Source organism: Daktulosphaira vitifoliae, unplaced genomic scaffold (assembly GCF_025091365.1).
Source record: "Daktulosphaira vitifoliae isolate Bord-2020 unplaced genomic scaffold, ASM2509136v1 Scaffold_2, whole genome shotgun sequence".
NCBI lineage: Eukaryota > Metazoa > Arthropoda > Insecta > Hemiptera > Phylloxeridae > Daktulosphaira > Daktulosphaira vitifoliae.
The window spans coordinates 24576951-24598049 of NW_026099573.1; the positions used below are offsets into that span (position 1 = coordinate 24576951).

Sequence of the window (21099 nt, forward strand, 5' to 3'; positions counted from 1 at the left end):
AAAAAAGGGGAAAAAAACAAAAAAAAAAAAAAAAAAAAAACACATCTTAATAAAACCAATACCTTCTCAGCTTCGCATCGAAGCTAAAATAAATAAATAAATAAACACATTATAGTAAAATTAATACCTTTTCAGTTTTGCATCGAAGCTAAAATATTCGTCTGCAACTTAATAACTGTTTTTATTTCTGATATAAAAAAAAAAATTTTCTTATTTCCTTTTAGATATAAATTAACTAAATTTCTATTTCTGCATTATAATTAAAATTATAGACATTTTTTTTTAAATTAGAATTAAATTTTGTAAATCACCATTCATAGAAATATGTAAAATATTGTTAAGTTTCTCGAAAATAACACAGTAAATACAGTTCCTGAATTTGGAGTACGCAAAACCACGTGTGTCTGTTAAAAATAATTGTCAAATAAGAACAATTAGATTTGTATAAATAAAATAGTATGTTATTAATTTTATATAATCTTTAAAATATGTATTATAATAGAATTAAATAATGAACATTTTGTTTAATTAAAATTAAAAATTGTTATTAAAAAATAAAAATAAAAATTTTGTCAAATACGTTTACAATTACACTATGTCTCTATTTTGCTATTAATATTTTGAAATAACGAAACCAATTTAATTTTACTTACATTACTTAGACATGTGTTATTAACAAAACGTTATTACTTTGTTATAACAAAGTTATTGTCTTAATAAATCTATTATTAACTTATTCGAAATTCGTCCATAACGCACTAAAAAATTGGTATACAAGGTGATTATTTTAACATAAGCCGTTTGAATTTATTTTAAAATAATAATCGTGTTAGGAAATTTTTTTGGTATTTTTTCATTTCATATATTTCTTGATTTATCTTGTATAAATTACTTTTTTAGTTCATCCCTTATACAATATGAAGGTATAAACTTTATTTTTTTAATTGATAACATGTACATTTCACTTAATAATGATCTAATTAAAAAATGTCTGGCCGATAACAACTTAATGACCAGTACTTCAAAAATTATTAAAGTATTTATACTTAGGCGGGAGGATAATTACGCTCGAAAAATTATCTAATGATAAATATTTTCATAACCGCATCTCACTTCCAGTTTATGTTATGTATACATAAATCAAAAAATATATGAAACTAAAAAATAATTTTCTTAACATAATTATTATTTAAAAGAAATTGAACAGCTAATGTTAAAATAATCACCCTGTATCATTTAATCGTAAATAAACTGTAACCCGATTAAAAGTACAGGCTAAACGAAACCTGTATTTTTTTAAATTAAAAACCCAAATTTTAAACCCGTACCTCTTTTATAAAAGCCCTAAATTAAAACCCATATAAATCATTCGGGTGCAAAGCTTTAAAAGTTGTAGCTACATTAAACAAAAAAATAAATATATTTTATTAATCTTTGAATATATGTAAAGTAATCATTGGTAAGTATTTAAACTAATAATATACCAATAAAATTATCATTACTTAATCTTATTTTCATTTCTATGTAGTAATTTTAAAAAGTTAAGGAAACTGATTATAGTTGTTAAATATAAGAAATAATTTCTAAGGGTTTCAAAAAATTGAAAACATAAAGAGATCAAACATTTAAATTGAAAATAAAAATAAATATTTTTTGTTTTGATTTAATTTAACTATAATTATAGTATACATTAACATATAATAATGTTAATATCTGTTACAGTGGTTATAAGATATATTAATAGTTTCCATACATTTTTTAACAAGAAGATTTAAAGTCCCATAAAAATATGCATCTAGTGCATATTACAGTGCAACATCTAGAAAAAAGAATAAAAATAATAATAAAAAGTAATTTTTATGATGTTTTTTAATTAGTGATTTCATAATATTATTGTGTAATATGAAAAATGTGATTTTAATTCAAAACTTTATATTTTTAAATTATTAAAAATGTATAACAAATTTGATATTTATTTAATAATACAGTTATTTATTTTATAATAGTATTCACTCTGAGAGTTATAATTTTTTTAAGAAAGGACACATATGGACATTTCATGTATTTATTGAAATGAAACTTTTAGTTTTACGTACTAAATTTATTGAATTTAAAGTGTTAGGTATATTCATTGTCACATATGGTTTGAAAATACATTTTTAACATGAAATTATGTTAAAATATAACTTTAATTTACACCATTAAAATTGTGATATAATAACTTTCAAATATTAAAATGTTTAATAAGTATGTCAAATACAGCAAAAATAGTTATGACATCTAAAAGAAAAAACCTTGTAAGGATTTGAACATATATTATTTATTTTCATAATTTATAAATGATATAAATTAACTATACATAAGAGTTTAAATACGATTATTTTACGTATAGTTTATAGTATTTCTGTAAAGAATTTCAATAAAACTATTTAAAATTATAAGAATAATTTTTCATTTTCTACTCAAAATTTTTAAAGTCTATTATTGTTTAATACTTTACTAAAAAAATCAAAATGTTTTTTTTCCAAAACTGTATCAATAAATGTTTATTTTTCTTCTTAATAATTTGTAGACTTGTATCAAGTGATATAAAAATAAATAAAAAAAATTCTAATCAGACTTCAATAGATAAAATTCTCAATAATTCCGGATGGAAAAGTTTAAATAATGTAAGTGTCAGTTATAATGGTTGTAAATATGATAATCAAATTTTTAGTAATAAAATTTCTTTCACTGAAAATGATGAAACGCGTTTAAACATTGCAATAATGATATTGAGCTGTAATTTTGCCGAAAGATTAGAAAGCATTTTGTCAATTTTTATGGCCATCAAAAGTGACTGTTTAGACATTTTAACTATTAGCGAAACGAATGCACGAATTTGTGTTGACAAAATGTATATAACTGTTAATGATTTTTTGGTAACATTAGCTTTTCACATGAAAGAAACATTAAATTATCTTTATAGCTTGCGCAATACTCTAAGTAGAACTACATTTTATGATATAATAAATTTCATAAGTGACCCTAGTTCATATGAAGCAGTTTTAAAAGAGAAAAACACGTTCACATCTCTTTATATAATGGAAAAAATTATGTTATATCAAAAAGAAAAAATAAATTTACATATCTATCACTTTTGTGAAATATTAGAAAAAAAAACATCAATTAATGATATTGAGTTGGATTTTGAAAAATGGACCGAAGAATACATTAAGTCGATATGTAAAGGTTTTCCTGGTAATCAGTTTCACAATTTGCTTATAGACAAATTATCACAAATATTTGAAGTATTACTAAACGAAATGCATAATGAATTTGGCCTTTAAACAATAAAAAAATCCGATTTCTTAGATTTAAAAGTTTATGAAATAATTTTAGAATTTTGTATTTTGTAAAATTTCTAAAAAAATATTGAAAATATAATATATTAATATAAAATATTTATTTTCTTAAATTTGTAAACTGACTTATAATTCGAATAATTTATTTTTAAAATAGCTATGTTTTGATGAAAATAAACAATGAGATTCTATATTAAAAATGTCAAGGTACGAGGGTAACTATTTTTTTAACATAATCTTGAGAAAAGGAGTTTGATTCCTTTAACTTTTATAGTTAAACCTAATATACATAGGCTAAATGATTATTTTAAGCTATTATTTTATTAATACAATATGTTACTATATTAAAGAGGTATATTATTTATTAGCAACTAATAATATTTGTTGCTCAGTAAATATATTACATTTATTGAGCTATACTTATACATTTTTTTTGAAATAAGTGAAAAAATAAACTCAATATGAAAAATATTTAAGCTTAAGGGCTTAAATTAATTAAAAAATATTGAGTAGATTATTTTTATTTAACATAGGTGAAATCTTTAACTAATGGATTGATTTATTCCACAAAATATTTTCACTTAAATTATACTAGTAATGCTTTATAAAAGAATGTTTAAGCAGACTTTAAAATTGATAAAGGTATAATAAAAAAAGATTTAACTATTACTTTTTCAAGACAAAACTACTCAACAGAACAGTAAGGTAACTCATAAATTGTAGTACGTACACAGCTAGTAAAATATAATCAGATAAATTGGACTTATAATTATGACATAGGTTTATTTAGTTTAATAAATATATTAGGAGTAAGCATATGCCCGAGCATGTTGCAATTTAGTAGAATAATTTTTATTTCTACGAACATAACATTACTTTTTCATATATAATTTTTAATTATCAATAATTACTTAGAAATTAATATTCAATTGCAAAAAAGATTTTCATATTTATTAGAAAATGTGACTACTATTAATTATTAAATTTTCAAAGTTAAAATTTATTCTAATCTTCTATTCATTGTAGTTTAAGTAATGATGATATTTGTTTGATTTTTAATAATCTTAAATGTTAAATGATTTACTTAAATACAACACACGCATTAAAAGCATGTAATTTTACGCAAATAATAGGTCGTGTTGTAAAAATATATTTCATGTATTTATTCTTTTTTTATCATCTAGGTAATATTCTCAGGCACTTTAAAGTTAAAAGTATTCTAATTATGACTACAAAAATGTATATATATATATATATATATTTATGTATAATTTATTTGAATTAATAAATTCAATGCTAACTTATTTTCTAAAGCATATAATAAAAATGCAACGCAATGTCTTTCAAATATATTTTTATTGATTAACAGAATTAATTTAAATTAGCATTAAAAATATATTAATAGTATGCATATTTATGACGTTTTACTATTCGTATACAATTAGGTTATTCTAGCATTTATACGTATCCATTTAATGAGTTTGTTAGGTACACATGAGATGAGATGACGTTATTTTTATTTTAATAAATACGAAATCGCAGTAATTGGTACGGGCAAGTCAGCTGGTCTTATTCTTCACGTTTGTGTCTGTCACGACAGGTTTGCCGCTGTCACCTTGACAATAGTTCGTCGTTGTTCTGCAGCCGTCGAATGAACCGGAGTCCGCGTTATCAATGCGCCGCAACTTTTTATGTAATTTCCATCAAACCCCCCGCCCCATCGCTGTTGTGTTCAACGGCAGTGTTGTGGTTTAGACCGGTCCCTGCAACGTGTGACATTGAAAACTAATTGCTTGGCGCTCAGTTATGCGGTTGCTTCAGTTATATCGATTCCAAGTGTTAAAGTCAAATATTGCTCAAATGCCACAGTTGTTAAATTGAGATACTCATCGGTTTGATAAATGTACGGTGTTATTGGCCTTCTCTGTAACCGGAGTTTCACAGTATTCATCACTTTCAAACGGCAGTGGGTAAATATGTAAGAATTTTTTTTTATCGTTTTGTTTAAATGATTTTACTGTCCGCATAAAATTTATGTATTAGTTAGAAAAATGATATTGTGTTATTTATTAATTAGTAAACTGTTCTAATTTCATTTATAATTTTTTTGCTCTTGTTTGTTCTTTAACCAAAATATTTGATATTGATTATATCTGTGTTGTTTTTCATCTATTACATTGTTATCAATTATCACCGAATCTTAGATTTTCCCTTTCCGCAAATTCGTTGTCATATTATTCATTAGTTAAAAGATTAATTGTATACTAATAGCAAGTTGCTAGAATTGAAGGTAAAATATAGTGGGCATTGCACAAAATTATTTTTAACTAAAATTTAATTATTTTTTAAAATTTTTAAAGAATGTGTTCTATGAAATATTTTTACATCGATCAAATGTTTAGCAAAGATATATTGGAGTTTGGAAGTATTTATTATTTATTTAGTTGATAAAAAATGAAAATTTTCCAAAGCCTGCAAAAAAATTTAAATGACAAACACTTAAAGCATTTAAATAAAATTACTTTGGTTAATATCAAAGACAAAATTCTTGGATTTTCATTTAGAATAAAATGAAATAATAGTATTATAATAATAGTATAAAAGTATATATACAATATAAATATATATATAATAGAATATAACTTTTATAGTATAATGGTACGGTATATATTTAATAGTTAATATATAATGTATAAGTAATTTTTTTTGCAAATTTTATCATAAATATTTAAACAAAATAACTACACAGCAATAATTAAACAGACAAAATAAAAATCTAAGGTATGGATGAAAAACCTGTAGTATCGTATTTTAATAGTAACTATTAAAATAAAGCAGCTGTAAAATTTTACCCTTGTCAGTATGGAATCATAATATTTGTTCAAAATACTATGAAATAATATATAACTGTTGCTTAAAAATTACTAACACTGCTACTGACAAAGTAAACAGATTGTTGTTTGATTATTTAATAACTAATCTATTCTAAAATAAAAATATAAATCTCATTTTTCAGAAAGCTTAAAAAAAAAAATTACCTCTTTGCATTTAAATCATAAATGTGGTTAAACAACCATTTAAAATATATATATATTATTATGTATTAAAGTACTATATTTATAATAAATTTTAGTGGATTAAGTCTTCCAATACTCATCAATATAGTAGTTCATTATAAGTATCTCCAACGTCTTCAAAGATTTAAATTATTAGATTGCAATAATGTATTGAGAAAGGACATAAAAGTAACTTACACTTCATACATTGAGAATATATGTAAAAAAAAAACCTTAAAATAATTAAGTATAAGAATAATTTATAATTTTTAAAGGCTTATGTTAAATAATTACTGTATAATATATAAATTAGTAAGGTTGGATTAATTGGATGAGGTATTTAGAAAATTAAAATATTCTTTGAATATTTTTAAAAAATTGTAAGATGAATAATTTTAAATTAGTAGGATTGAAAATAATAATCTGGCTAAAAAAATAAATGATGACTATAAATTATAATGATAGCTATTTTTTAATGCTGGCTTAAATTAATTTCCCATGGTTTTAGCAAGTAATTTATAATTTTATTTCATTTTATGTCAAGTTTTGTCAGTTTAATTATATCATTTAACACTTGAGTTTATCTGTTTACTTAAATTTTGAATAAAGTGGATAATTACAATGGATAATCGAAATGATAATATAGTTGGTAAAGAGATTTATTGTTAATAATTATTATAATTATAAACTTAAACAAAAAATATGTAATATTTCAGATTTGAGTCTTGTAAAAGTTGAGTTTATAGATGAAGAAGATGAAACACCTCCTTTATTTTTGGAAGAACAGATAGCGTAAGCCAATCCATCTTTGAAAACTTTCTTAATTATTTTTATGTTTTTCTATAAAAAAAGTAGTTTTTATTAAATAATGATAAAACAAGAATTTTTAATTTTATAAATTTTGAAAAACAAACAAAATATTTTTTAATTTATACTTTCATTTAATTTTAAAATTTAAATGTTATAAAAATTTTAAACTATAATAATACATGTGCATAATTATCCATAGAACTATAGCAACTTTAATTTTAATTTTTTAACAGAAATAAAATGTGTGAAGAATCAAATCGACATATTCCACAAAAATTTTCCAATTTTTTCAGAAGTCATCGTTATCATCCCTATAAATTATCAGTAATCGATACTAAAAAATCGAATGCAGCATCATCAGCTATACATAGAGAAATCAACACAGTTCCTCCTAATCGCAACACTGGACCTATACCTATACTCAAAACCTTTTATTCTCAGGAACAACATTCTTTTAATAACAATAACAATAACAATGAAACATTTGTTGGGGGATTACAAGAAAAAAGTTTAAAAAGAAGTATGCAAAAGCATAAAGAGCCACCTGTAACATTAATGAAAAAAGTTAGGAACGCTGATAAAATAGTTACCGTTAACAAAACATTTCATAAATGTAGGTTTTGCAGTAAAACTTATATACGTCCAGGTTATTTAATAAAACATGAAAAACTTCACACTGATGACTTATCACCTTCTAAAGCAAAAAATATAACAAAGTAAAATGGTTGGATAGTATTCAGTTAAAGTTTCATTAATTTTTGTTCTTGTAATTAATTTTTTTATGTTTTGTATTATGAAATACTCAAATTAAATTGTTATTGACTTCTAATAAATTATTATAGTTTTTGTATAAAAATTCTTATCTATTTTTTTTTTTTTATTGTTACATCAATAATTATTGATACTAATTATAATTAGTATAAACAGGATGAATAATATAATATGTAATATTAATTATTAATTCAAATAGGAATCTTCAACTTATATAAACAGTATACTATAGAAAATATATTCATATAAACACTTTTAAATCTGTATGGTTAATATTTTATAGAGTATCTAATCAAGTAATTGAGAGTATCTGTTAACTTGAATGTTACAAGTGACAAAATTTATTTTGACTAGTTTCCATAACTTTTTTTTAGTCCAGACATTTTTAAATAAGTGGATGATTCTTAGAAATTAAATAATTTTGTATTTTTATAAAGTAAAGTACATTCTAAATTTTGTCTTTAATTTAAGAAAATCAATACCAAAAATTTCTTTCCTTCATTGAATTATTGAATTCTCAGAACGTGGTTTGTTAAATCATAGACAGAAATATTTATGTTAAGTATAAATTTATGTATTACTTAATAATATAATGAAAAAATCATTGAAATATTATAGTTTATTGATATAATATTATCTTTGGTATCATATTTAACTGAAATATAAAAATTCTATTATTATCAAACGCAAAAAGAAAATTTTATTTTATTCTAGTGTTTTTTTTAGATATAATCTTCAATAGAATGTTCATTGCAACATCAATATTAAATTCAAGTAAATTATCGAGTTATCAAAAAAATCTTAAAATTGTTCTCTATTACTAATAATATTATATTCACTAATAGGCTATAAAATTAATCATTTTCATGTAATATCTGATTATGCTTCACATATTTATAAATGAAGTGGTGAGTATTGGAAATGACCTTGACTTTATGAAATTGATATAATTTTTTAAATAATTATATTCTATTTGAAATAAACCTATTCAAATAATTAAGTGTTTTTTTGTTAAATGTTTATTTTGTATACGCTAAAACGCATATTGCCAATAAATATATAAATAACATACTTTGCAATAATCTCAAACCATAGTAGATTTATGTATCAATGTACAATAAAAATAAGATAAAAGATAAATTATAAATATTATCTACACTTTAATTAGATCATCTATATTACAAAGTGTAAATAATAAATATTGACTGGACTATAATATAGTAGATAAGACGGTCAATATGTTTCCCCGGACATAATGCACACAATAAATTATTAATAATGTTATGGCAGTTGTATCACATAAGAACGTAAATCTTATGACGTATTATTATGAATAAAACGTCTTAATCAATAGTTTGCTAATTTGTTTCAACAATTTGGCTTTTATATTATTCCTAATCTAAACCTGTAACATACTAAAACAGTTCAACGTCAACATTGGAAAATGGTTACAGAACATGATCATTTAAGTGAAAAAGTAAGTAGATGTATTGAAAAAAATTTAATATCAAAATTATACTGTTAACATATTTATTTAATTAATTTATTATATTATTATAATTTATAATTTTTTTAATTTACTTTTTTTTTAAAAGAGTTGCAAAAATAGTTAGATATCTAAATTTTATATTTTACAAATTTTCAGAGGTAACTTTTTTTAGCAAAACAAGCCTTAAATGAGTAATAGGGTGTAAGCGACATTATTGATTTTTTTTTATAGAAACTAAAAAAAACTAAATTTTCTTAATTGCTAATTAAAATACCACATATGTACAAAAATATTAATTTTTTTTTATTTATCCGGTTAAATTAATATATTTATTTGGAAACAAAAATTAAAATTATTTGATGATTCAAAGAATCTTTTAATGACAATAAGGTTAATTTTTGTCAATAATCGTTGAACATATCACTTTTGAAAATTTAAGACTATTGTAACTTAATATCTCTTTTTTGCTATAACTATGATATGTCCTCGATGATATGAAGATTCAACTCATTAATTTTATATAACACCTTATTTGCTAAGTAAATAATCAATATAGCAATTAGAATCTTTATACTGAAAGGTTAAGAAAATTTCGTTTTGGTTTTTTAAAGTAGCGACCGCACAAGCTCAAAAAATAATAAATTAAATATTTTTCCTTAAGATATATAAATGAATACATTTTTTAATTTTAGCAAAATTATTATTCATATTAATTACTTATAATTTTTTGAATAATGAGAATTTATTAATTCTATTTCATAAATGTATACAAGCTGAAATTTAGAGTGAGACTTTAAAAATATTTTATTTTTATTAAATTTGAATGTCACTTTATAAGTGTAATAAAATTTGTGTGCTCTAGCAGTCTATATTTGTTTACATAAATATACATTGCAGTATTAATGGTTATTTCTTCAACAACTTTTATATTATAAATAAATACATACGTATGGTCGTTTGTATGTAATTTTAGATTAATATTTAATTTATTTAATAAAATCATGTTGTCATTGCGTGATGATTATTTGGTTCATTTTAAATTATTTTATTCTATATACAATTAACATTATCCGTATAATTTTTTTTTTTGTAAAATCAGATCTATTCAATTAAAAATAATTTGATTAACTTTTTTATATTAATAGATTGTCAACGAGTTATAATTGTTTTAAGTATAGAAGTGATCTGAAAAAAGCCTAATTATTTTTAAAAGATTGTATTTTTATTGGGTCGTAAGTTGAGATAAGTATTACTGGTTCATAGTATCATAGTTAGTGTACAGTTTATTATATTTCTCTGAACTGGTAACCTTTATCAATATACGACATAATAATAGTGCCGTTTTTAAAAAATAAGTATGGTTTTTTTCTGATCCCTCTTTAAACTTTAAAATGATATAATTATTATTTGTAATATATTTCACAATATAACGTTACTATATTAATTATCACTATCAATGGTGGGTATTAACTAGTAAAAAAGTTAATTTTTTAAACTTTTTAACTTAACTAATTTAATTTTCCATTGACATAGTTTAGCTTTTTTCAGTTAATGCTTAAATAACAGTTAAGCTTAATTCAATATTTCATAAAAAAATGTATGTCTTTATACGCTGCGTACGTAGTTTAATTTAAAAGAATATGGAAATTTCCCACCCAGTTATTTTATTTATATATCAACACATATAATTTTCTGAATTTTTTCAAACATGTATATGATTTTTTTATAACTAGTTTTAAAGATATAACAGTTCAACCCACAGCAAAATGTACAAAACGAATAAAAAAATTTTTTGTTATCATTAATATTTTTCTTCTAAGTTTAAAAGGTATGATAAGTTGCATGATAGGCTAGGAACAAAAGAAGGTGAAAAAGAAGTCTATAGTCTTGCAAAAGTTAGAGAAAAAAGGTCTAAAGATTATCACTATGTAAGGTGTATAAATGATGTGATAAAAAGGAGGATTGTATCCAAAAGATATATTAGAGGTATCTCGTAGAACGAAGGACTAGTAGTTTTAATTAGTGAAAAAGAAATATGGAGACTGTGGCATCAATAAAAAGAATAAATAAGTAGGACCAGATGAAGTGCCAGTATAAGTATGGAAAATATTAGACGGTGTTGGTATAAGGTGGTTGAAAGACCATTTTAATAAAATTCTTTTAGAAAGGAAAATATCAAAAGAATGAAGGAATAGTATTTTGGTGTCGATATTTAAAGGTAAAGGAGACAAACAGGAGTGCAAAAAATATAAAGGTATAATGCGTATGATGGCAGTAGTTTATGAGTCATAGTATGAAAATTTGAGAAAAAGTAAAAGATAAGAGAATAAGAAATGAGGTATCGGTATCTAAAAACCAGTTTGGATCTATGCCTGGTAAGTCAATAATGGAGCCATTATTTTGTGTGAGGCAACTAATATAAAAGTTTAGAGAAAAGAAAAAATAGCTGTGTCTGGTATTTATAAATTTGGAGAAAGCGTATGATAAAGTACCGAGAGAGGTTTTAAAGTGGGCATTAATGAGAATTGGAGACAATCTCTAAAAGGTACATTAATATAATAGACTCTATTAAATAAAGGATATGTATGATGGCACACGTACAAAGGTAAAAAGTGTGGAAGGAGTATCAGAAGGTTTTCGGGTAAGAGTAGGAGTGCACCAAGGTTCTACTTTAAGCCCTTACTTATTTACTATAGTGATGGATGAAATTACTAGAGAAATACAAGGAGAGGTGCCGTGGTGCATGTTGTTTGCTGACGATATAGTGTTAAAAGAAGAAAATAGGGAAGAAATTAATCAAAGGCTAGAGGTATGTAATCAGCTCTGGAAGAAAAGGATTTAAGAATAAGTAGGCGTAAGATAGAGTATATAGAGTACGAATTTGACAAAGGAGAACACGAGGTAGATGAAATGAGGAGATCAGGAAATAAGGTGATAATAGGCGAAAACGTGATTGGAGAGGTGGAAAGTTTTAAGTATTTAGGATCAGTTGTGTAAAAGAGCGGTGGTATTGACAAGGATGTAAGACACAGAATAATATGCGGGTGGTTGAAGTGGAGAGAAGCGTTTGGTGTGTTATGCGATAAGTGAATTCTAATGAGGCTGAAAGGTAAGTTCTATAGGACTATAGTGAGATCAGCAATGATTTATGGTTCAGAACGTTGGGTGGTTGACAAGTAAGTAGAGTAGAGAATGAGTGTAGTAGAGATTAAAATGCTTAGATGGATGAGTGGAGTGACTAGAGAAGATAGGATTAGGAACAAGCATATAAGAGGGAGTATAGGTGTTGCGCCAATCGTGGATAAAATGAGAGAAAATAGACTTAGATGGTTTGGTTATATTATGAGAAGAGAAGAATCGGAAGCTGTAAGAACAGTTGTACAAAAGAATTTTGAAGGAAGAAGAGGTAGAGGAAGACCAAAAAAGAGATGAAGAGATACTATTGAATGCGATATGAGGACAGCTGATGTAAGCGTAGAGGATGTGGGAGATCGTGTTAAGTGGAAGTTAAATCTCTTATTTTCGGCGATATTTTGTGAGCCATTGATAAGGAATCAACATTTGATACAGAACCCAGTAATCTTTATAATATAAAGATTTAGGTCGTAATTAAGGTTGATATAAACTTTATATCAACCTTAATTACGTCCAATAACCTTTTTTCGGTCTTCCTCTTCTTCTTTCAACGTTCATTTCCATAACCGTTCTTACAGATTTTCTCTCCTCAAAATGTGACCAAACCATTTAAGTTTATTTCCTCTCATCTTATCTACAATCGACGTTACTTCTATGCTTTATCTTACATATTCATTTCTTATCCTATCTTCTCTGATTATTCCACTCATCCACCTAAGTATTCTCATTTCTTCTACATTTATACTCTCCTTTACTTTTATGTCAACAGCCCAACACTGGTACATACAACATCGTTGGTCTCACTACGGTTTTATAAAACTTACCTTTTAACCTCATTGGGATTCTTTAATCACACGAAACACCAGATGATTCTCTTCGCCTAAACCACTCGCACTTACTCATATGTCGTCTCACAGCTTATCAACGCTACCATTCTTCTGAACAAATAATCCTAAATATTAAAAAATGTCTACCTCACCTATCACGACCTCGTTTATTTTATTACTCTGCTTTTTCATTGCCTTCATATTGTTATTCATCAAACTCATACTATAAATTTTCTATCTTTTACTAACCCTTAATACCTCCCTTTAAAGGCTATTATCCTCATTTTAATCTTTTGTTTAACTTCCTTTCTTTTTTTTTTTTAACACCACTATATCATCAGCAAACAATATGCACTAAGGTACCTCTCTTTGTGTATCCTTAGTAATTTCATTAATTAATACAGAAAATAGTAACGACAGAAGTAAAATTTTTGTTCACTCATAAAGAGTGACCGAGTGAGTTAATTAAAAATTATAAAAAAATACTCTACAGTTGATCCCGTACTTCTGATGGATCAACTGGTATTTTCTAAATAATCTTTGGTATTAAATAGTTTATTTTTCAAATTATCTTAATATATTAAGCGTGATGTTTATAGGATAACAATGATAATATCGAAGATCCTGCTTGTTTAGAGTCTAAGCCAGTCAAAATTTCGTTTGAAGATATAACATCAGCAGCCTATAAAATTAAGAATGGAATAGTTAAATCTTCATGTGCCGTAAATATAACATATTGATACCTTTATTTATAAATTTCATAATTTTATTTTTCAGAAATCACATTTATCCAAGTTAGTTAACATGGAGCTTTATTTAAAGAAAGACTTTGTCCAAGTTACTGGAAGGTTAGTAAGATTTCTTTTTAAATGCGTATTAGCAATAATTTTCATAAATTTTATTTTTTCCATTTTTAACATAGAATGAGTGCTCTAAAACGTTATAATATTGTAAAAATAGTATTAACAGTTACAATTTGCAACTGTAATTTATAATTTATAAAATATATAATATATACATTTTAAAATAAATATATTATATTTGAAATTTTCTTTTCTTACTTTGATTATAACATCTATAGTTTTAAAGAACGAGGAGCTTGTTATGCTCTCATGATGTTATCGGAAGAAGACAAGAGAAAAGGAGTGATTTCGGCTTCTCTCGGAAATCATGCGCAAGCTTTAAGTTATCACGGAAAACGTCTAAATATTCCGGTTACTGTAGTGATGCCAACAGCAGCGCCAATCATGAAAATTGAAGCTTGTCGAAATTTTGGCGCTAATGTCATTGTACAAGGCTTAAATATGAAGGAATCCAAACAAATAGCTCTCAAAATGTCAAATGAGAAGAATATTATCTATATTAATGGGTTTGTGCAAAACTTACAGCATTCATGAGTCATATTATTCATTTTTATTTTATTAAGATATGATCATCCAAATATAATGGCTGGTCAAGGAACGGTTGGATTAGAAATACTAGAAGATGTTCCAGATGCTGACGCGATTGTGGTACCCGTTGGAGGTGGAGGATTGCTAGCAGGTGTTTCATTAGCAGTAAAAACTTTAAACAAAAATTGCCAGATTATTGTAAGTGAAATTATTAGTTATATTTATTTAAGTTTTTCGAATTAGAATGAAATTCAGATATGATTATAGGATCTTTATTTAGTGAACGTGTTCATTAATTAATTTTATCTTATGCAATAGTGAAATAAGTGTCAATCATACAGTTATCATTTTGTTAATTAGGTCTAAAAATGATATCATGGTGATAAACTACGTAATTTAGTAATAATGCAGTATAAAATGATAAAATTGATATCATTATACATTTAATCGAGATGTTAAATAGCTCCAAAATATTATTATAAATACTAATGATTTATAAAACATATAAATTAAAATAACTTTGACCTTCTGATTGAAAACAAAATAAGTGCCTTAACATAACATAAGTAATACACTATTTGAAGGTTTTGTAGTTATTAATTGAATAATTAAATTACTTTTCACAGTCTTTAGAAAAACGATATTTGTACATTAGGAAATTTATTTATGTATATTCCATAATAGTGAGTTTTCAGATAACTTTTAGGGGTATGTGAAATCAAATTTTCCGACTGTCAATACATGTGTTTAAGTGTCTCCATGAGTAAAAAAGTTTACAATTTATTCTAAAAATGCAAACCACTAATGGCTGTAATAAACGTTTTGTAAGGGGTATACACTCTCACATCACCTATGATATCACTTCTAAGATAAATTTATGTAATATATTCTTTGTTTAACTGAAAGTCCGTAAAATTGATTGTTTTTTATTTTTATAATAAAAATATATAAATAGATATTTAAAAAAGAAAACAAAATTATTTATCTAGAAATCGAAATCTATTATCATAAATATAAGTATTTAAATTAATTAATACAGTACTTCTGCGATATTAGAGTTTAATTGAAAAGTCCCTATTACAGTTTATTAGTTAGTTTATTATTAGTTCAGAAATTTAGTCTTCTGTTATCTAACAAAATTGGTTTCTTTTATATGAGTTTTTTTTACCTCAGATGCTATTAAAATAATATATTTTACTTATATAAGATTAATATACAGTTTAGTCTATAACTATTTAAATAATTAATCGTTATAGAATTTTAACGTCTTTTTTTGAATTAAAGTGACATAATAATTAACTTCGATGCACTGCATTGGTGTTACTCTGATATTCGTTTAAACTATTTTTAATTGCATGTAATTTGAATAATATAATGACTATTGTTTAAATTCCTAATATAGAAAATATTTGTCTTTTAGGGAGTAGAATCCGATCGTTTTCCTAGTTTTTCCAAAGCTCTTGAACATGGAAAGCCCGTACCTATTGAAGGCAAATCAACGTTAGCAGACGGTTTGGCGGTACCCATGGTGGGGTACAACGCTTTTGTTACCGCTGCTCCTTTAGTCGATAAAATGGTAAAATATTTTAATACAAATAGTCACGCTGATTTATATAAAAATAATATTTTATTTTGTTTTAATTTTTAGATTGTTGTCACTGAAGAATGGATATCTATAGCAATATTACGATTAGTAGAATCAGAGAAATGTGTTGTAGAAGGTGCGGGTGCTATCGGTTTAGCAGCAGCATTGTCTGGTCAGATGGAAGAACTTGCTGGAAAAAAGTTAGTAAATAGGAATTCTATGTAATTTTCATAAAATATTATTTATCTTTGTCAAAAAGTTTATCTATACTTAAGTAACCGACTAATTTAATGTATTTCTTATGAAATCAAATAATTATATGTAAGAATAACCGCACGACTCATATACATTGAGTAAATATTTATGAATATTAGTAATACAAAAACGTTTAATATTAAAAATTACATTTATTTAAGAAGTAATAATTATAATAAGTAATACACTTTGTCGTAACACAGGAAAGAAAAGGATAAAAGGTAAATGTAAAACTATGTGTAAGTGTGTGTACGAAGATGAATATGAGGAGGTGGTGCCTGCTGTCTAGGTATTCACGTGCGTGTTGTCGTACAGCAGTCACCGTGCTCGGCTGACACTCCGGGTTAGCTGTGGGTGTCGAAAGGCTGTTGTTATAGGAAGGGAGAATAAGAGTAACACCTAGGTATGAGGTGCAGACGAAGTGCAAGACACAAGTACTCTGAAATGTCGAGGAAAAGAGTATATAGGTTAGAAAAGGAATAAACAAAGACTTTACTTTAAACAGTAAGCCGGACAGCGACAACCGAGTACTGAGACTGATGAATGACACAAGGCACTGGAGTCGACTGACGACGATGGTCAGGTCTATTGGGTTTTTATAATAATTACACCTATTGCCGATTTGGCAATAAATATTATTTGTTAATTCACCAGTCTCAGGCAGCGGATGTGCTGTCTGTATTTTATTAAAATAATTCTCACGATTATGAAAACGTGACACCATCACAACTTTTTTCATTTCAGAGTCGTTTTATTGCTTTGTGGTGGAAACATTGATACTTCTATATTGGGTAGATGTTTAGATAGAGGGTTAGCTATTGATGGTCGATTGGTCAAGTTCCATGCAACTTTGAGTGATCGACCAGGAGGTATTGCTGAACTTTGTAGAATATTAGCTACTATCGGAGTGTGTGTTAAAGATATTATTCATGAACGAGCATGGTTGTCAGATGATGTGTTCAGTGTCAGAGTAAGTAAAAATATAAAACTCGATCTCTATAATATTAATAAACATTTTTAGTGTAAAAATTAAAAAATTAAAGGCTTTTTTGTACAACTACAAAATTTTCATTTGCGGGGTTATTTAAAATAATAATAAATTATTAATAACACTAGTTTACAAATAAAAAAAAATTTTCTGACCTATGACTTATGATAGTCATTTTTTATGTAAAATCGTCCACTGAGTCCGAAAATGAAGTCCAAAATACAAAAAGTAGAACAGTTTTTGAGTTATTGCGAAATTAGCGTTTTTCGTGTACCGCGAAAAAACGTTTTCATTATATTCTAAATATCTTTAATTGCATTCAACCGATTTTCATTTTTTTTACATAAAATTAAACAATATTAAATTACCTATAACTTTTATTTTAAACAATTTTTTATTTGACTTTTTTGTCGTTTGCTATCCACGAATTTACCACTGAATTTTTATCATTTTTTTCAAAATGTCAGAAAAAATTCAGAGTTTTACGTAAAATACACCAATAAAAAATAAATTTATCAACAATAATTTCAATAGACGTCATACTCTAATACATAACAAAGAAAATGATATATTATTTTGTAAAATTGATAAAAAAATGAAGAAGTTATGCGCGATTGAAAAATAAAACAAATTTCCTAAAATGTAAACATCATGTCAAAACCAGTTCCACATTCACTCTCAGTTAAATATCCTGTTTTTCCAAAAGGAAAAAAGAATATAGTGAATCGCCCGAACCAAGTAATCATGCCGAGTGTAAGACTGACATTAGTTTTCAACATGAAAAAATTCCGAAGCTTTTTACCCAAACTGAACTTAATGATTTAATAAGACATTTGAAACTCTCAAAGGAAAAATCAGAGTTATTGGCGTCAAGATTGCAAGAATAAAATTGATTAAAATCACAAGTAAAAGTTACATTTTACCGAAGTCGTCAGAAATATTATGCTCAATATTATATAAAAAAAAAAACAATGTTTGTTATTGTAACGACATTTACGGTTTGTTTAAAGAATTTGGTGAGCCATATGATCCAACCGAATGGCGTTTGTTTTTTGATATCAATAAACTAAGTCTGAAAGCAGTTTTACTGCACAAAGGAAACATCAAACTTTCAATTCCATTAGCGCATGCTGTAAATATGAAAGAATCGTATGAATCAATGGCTATCTCTAATTACTTTCTCTAATCAACTACAATCAACACAATTGGAAAATTTGGGCAAACCTTAAAGTCATTGCAATGGTAACTGGCTTGCAACAAGGATACACAAAATACATGTGTTTTTTGTGTACATGGGATAGTCGAGCACGTCAAGAACATTAAACACGAAAATATTGGCCAGATCGAGTAAACTTAACAGTGGACAAAGAAAATGTCAAATTCAATCCTCTTGTTAATATAAATAGAATAATCCTGCCACCTTTACATATTATACTTGGACTTTTTAAAAATTTTGTTAAAGCTTTAAATAAAAATGGAAATTCCTTTACTTATTTGAAAACTGTGTTTCCACATTTGTCCGATGCGTTTACAACCAAACTCGTTTCGTTTGGTTGTATATTCTTTTTTAGGAAACTTCAAAATTTTAAATTATAGAGAAATAGTAGACGATTTATTGATAAACTATTCAAAAATAGGTAAACAGTACATTTTATAATTTTATTATTTTTTGAATAAAAGAAACATGTATATTTTTAATTTTATCGGAAATAGGGGTGAACATGTCATTGAAAATACATTTTCTTCATGCACACTTAGATTTTTTCCTGAAAATCTGGAAATGAAAGCGATGAGCATGGTGAACGTTTTTATCAACAAATAAATGATATAGAATGTCGTTACTATGGGTTTTGGGATGAAACAATGATGGGTGACTATTATTGGTTTCTTATAAGAGAAAACAATGAAACATATAAAAGAAATATTAAGACTAATGCGTCCTATTTTTAATTAAATAAAAATTATTCTTTGGTTATCATAAAACTAATTACAAAAAATATAGTGAAAATTATAATTGTTTTCTTTTTTGTAAAACTTAATTATTTATTTTATCGATTATATGTTAAATTTACTATATTTAAAATAATTTTTTAAATCCATGCAAAAACAATTTCAATTTTATTAATTCTATAGAAAATTACTTAATATTTTTAGAGAATTATCATTTTTTTTTAAATGCGAAAATTTATCACAACCCCACCAAACTGTAAAATTAACTCAATTTAAAAATGTCCCAATAAAACTATATGAAATAACCTTAAGTTATTTAAAAAATCGAAATTTTGTTTTGAAAAGTAGTATTGTGAGTAATTTTCCTATATTTTATAAAAAAAATTATAGCATCGAATTAGAAAACTCTGATTTTAGGAAATTTGTTTTATTTTTCAATCGCGCATAACTTCTTCATTTTTTTATCAATTTTACAAAATAATATATCATTTTCTTTGTTATGTATTAGAGTATAACGTCTATTAAAATTATTGTTGATAAATTTATTTTTTATTGGTGAATTTTACGTAAAACTCTGAATTTTTTCTGACATTTTGAAAAAAATGATAAAATTTCAGTGGTAAATTCGTGGATAGCAAACGACAAAAAAGTCAAATTAAAAATTGTTTAAAATAAAAGTTATAGGTAATTTAATATTGTTTAATTTTATGTAAAAAAAATGAAAATCGGTTGAATGCAATTAAAGATATTTAGAATATAATGAAAACGTTTTTTCGCGGTACACGAAAAACGCTAATTTCGCAATAACTCAAAAACTGTTCTACTTTTTGTATTTTGGACTTCAATTTCAGACTCAGTGGACGATTTTACATAAAAAATGACTATCATAAGTCATAGGTCAATTTTGTTGTAAACTAGTGTAATCAATAAATACTTAGAGCAAAATAAGTATATATATTATACATACATATGCATATAATATATTTTTTCATGCACATAATTAAATATTTAGGCACTACTAGTTTGGTAATATTTTTTTTTGAAAACTTAGGAACACTTAATTCTTCAGCTCATCTCTATTCCTCAATATATGCATACGTTCTTTTGCCCGAAAGTGTGATAAATATATCAAAACTTTTTGATTTTCAGGTTAAAGTTGTGTGTGAAACTAGAGATTTAAAACATGCCCATTTACTGCAAGAAGTTATTAAAAAAAATTACACTTCTTCCATTTTTGGAGAAATACCATTACCTAAAGTGTTATAATAGAATTTTAACAAACTTAGGTTTTTGTGACTTAACATTTATTTTAATTTAATTTTTCATGAAGTACAATAATTTAGTTGAATAAACTCAATACACAAACACATACACACTTAGATAATTTTATTTAATAATTCTTAAAATAATAAAACATTGTCAAATTTATATTATTTTCTAATTTATCAAACGTAGTAATATTTAAGAACAATTACAAGCAAGATAATAATAAAACTAA

General features: G+C 25.1%; 2 protein-coding genes across 5 annotated transcripts in view; both read left to right on the forward strand.

The window, feature by feature from the left end:
- Positions 1-8072, forward strand: part of LOC126900104 (uncharacterized) — a 12298-nt gene extending 4226 nt beyond the window's left edge. Inside the window, exons 1-4 of one of the 4 annotated variants that reach the window (XM_050675569.1) lie at positions 1327-1459; positions 1723-1850; positions 7117-7192; positions 7444-8072. In XM_050675569.1, the coding sequence (XP_050531526.1) occupies positions 1790-1850; positions 7117-7192; positions 7444-7930 (624 nt within the window). In that variant the 5' untranslated portion in view covers positions 1327-1459; positions 1723-1789 and the 3' untranslated portion in view covers positions 7931-8072. Of the gene's footprint in view, positions 1-1326; positions 1460-1722; positions 1851-3517; positions 3560-6948; positions 7050-7116; positions 7193-7443 lie in introns of those variants that run through there. The other 3 variants (XM_050675570.1, XM_050675572.1, XM_050675571.1) reach the window with 3 other exon arrangements.
- A 1183-nt stretch (positions 8073-9255) lies between these two features.
- On the forward strand, positions 9256-21099 carry LOC126900103 (L-threonine ammonia-lyase). Its single transcript, XM_050675567.1, has 9 exons — positions 9256-9458; positions 14032-14154; positions 14210-14280; positions 14514-14801; positions 14859-15021; positions 16244-16399; positions 16472-16608; positions 17408-17633; positions 20751-21099. Exons 1-9 carry the CDS (start codon positions 9426-9428, stop codon positions 20865-20867), a joined length of 1314 nt encoding a protein of 437 aa, XP_050531524.1. The 5' UTR covers positions 9256-9425; the 3' UTR covers positions 20868-21099.

Bases quoted from the DNA above. Each gene is read 5' to 3' on its own strand.
- LOC126900103 (XM_050675567.1), top strand. From the start codon at position 9,426: ATGGTTACAGAACATGATCATTTAAGTGAAAAA. The intron at 15,022-16,243 runs GTAAGTGAAATT...TTTGTCTTTTAG, and splicing joins ACAAAAATTGCCAGATTATT to GGAGTAGAATCCGATCGTTT. The intron at 17,634-20,750 runs GTAAGTAAAAAT...TTTGATTTTCAG, and splicing joins ATGATGTGTTCAGTGTCAGA to GTTAAAGTTGTGTGTGAAAC.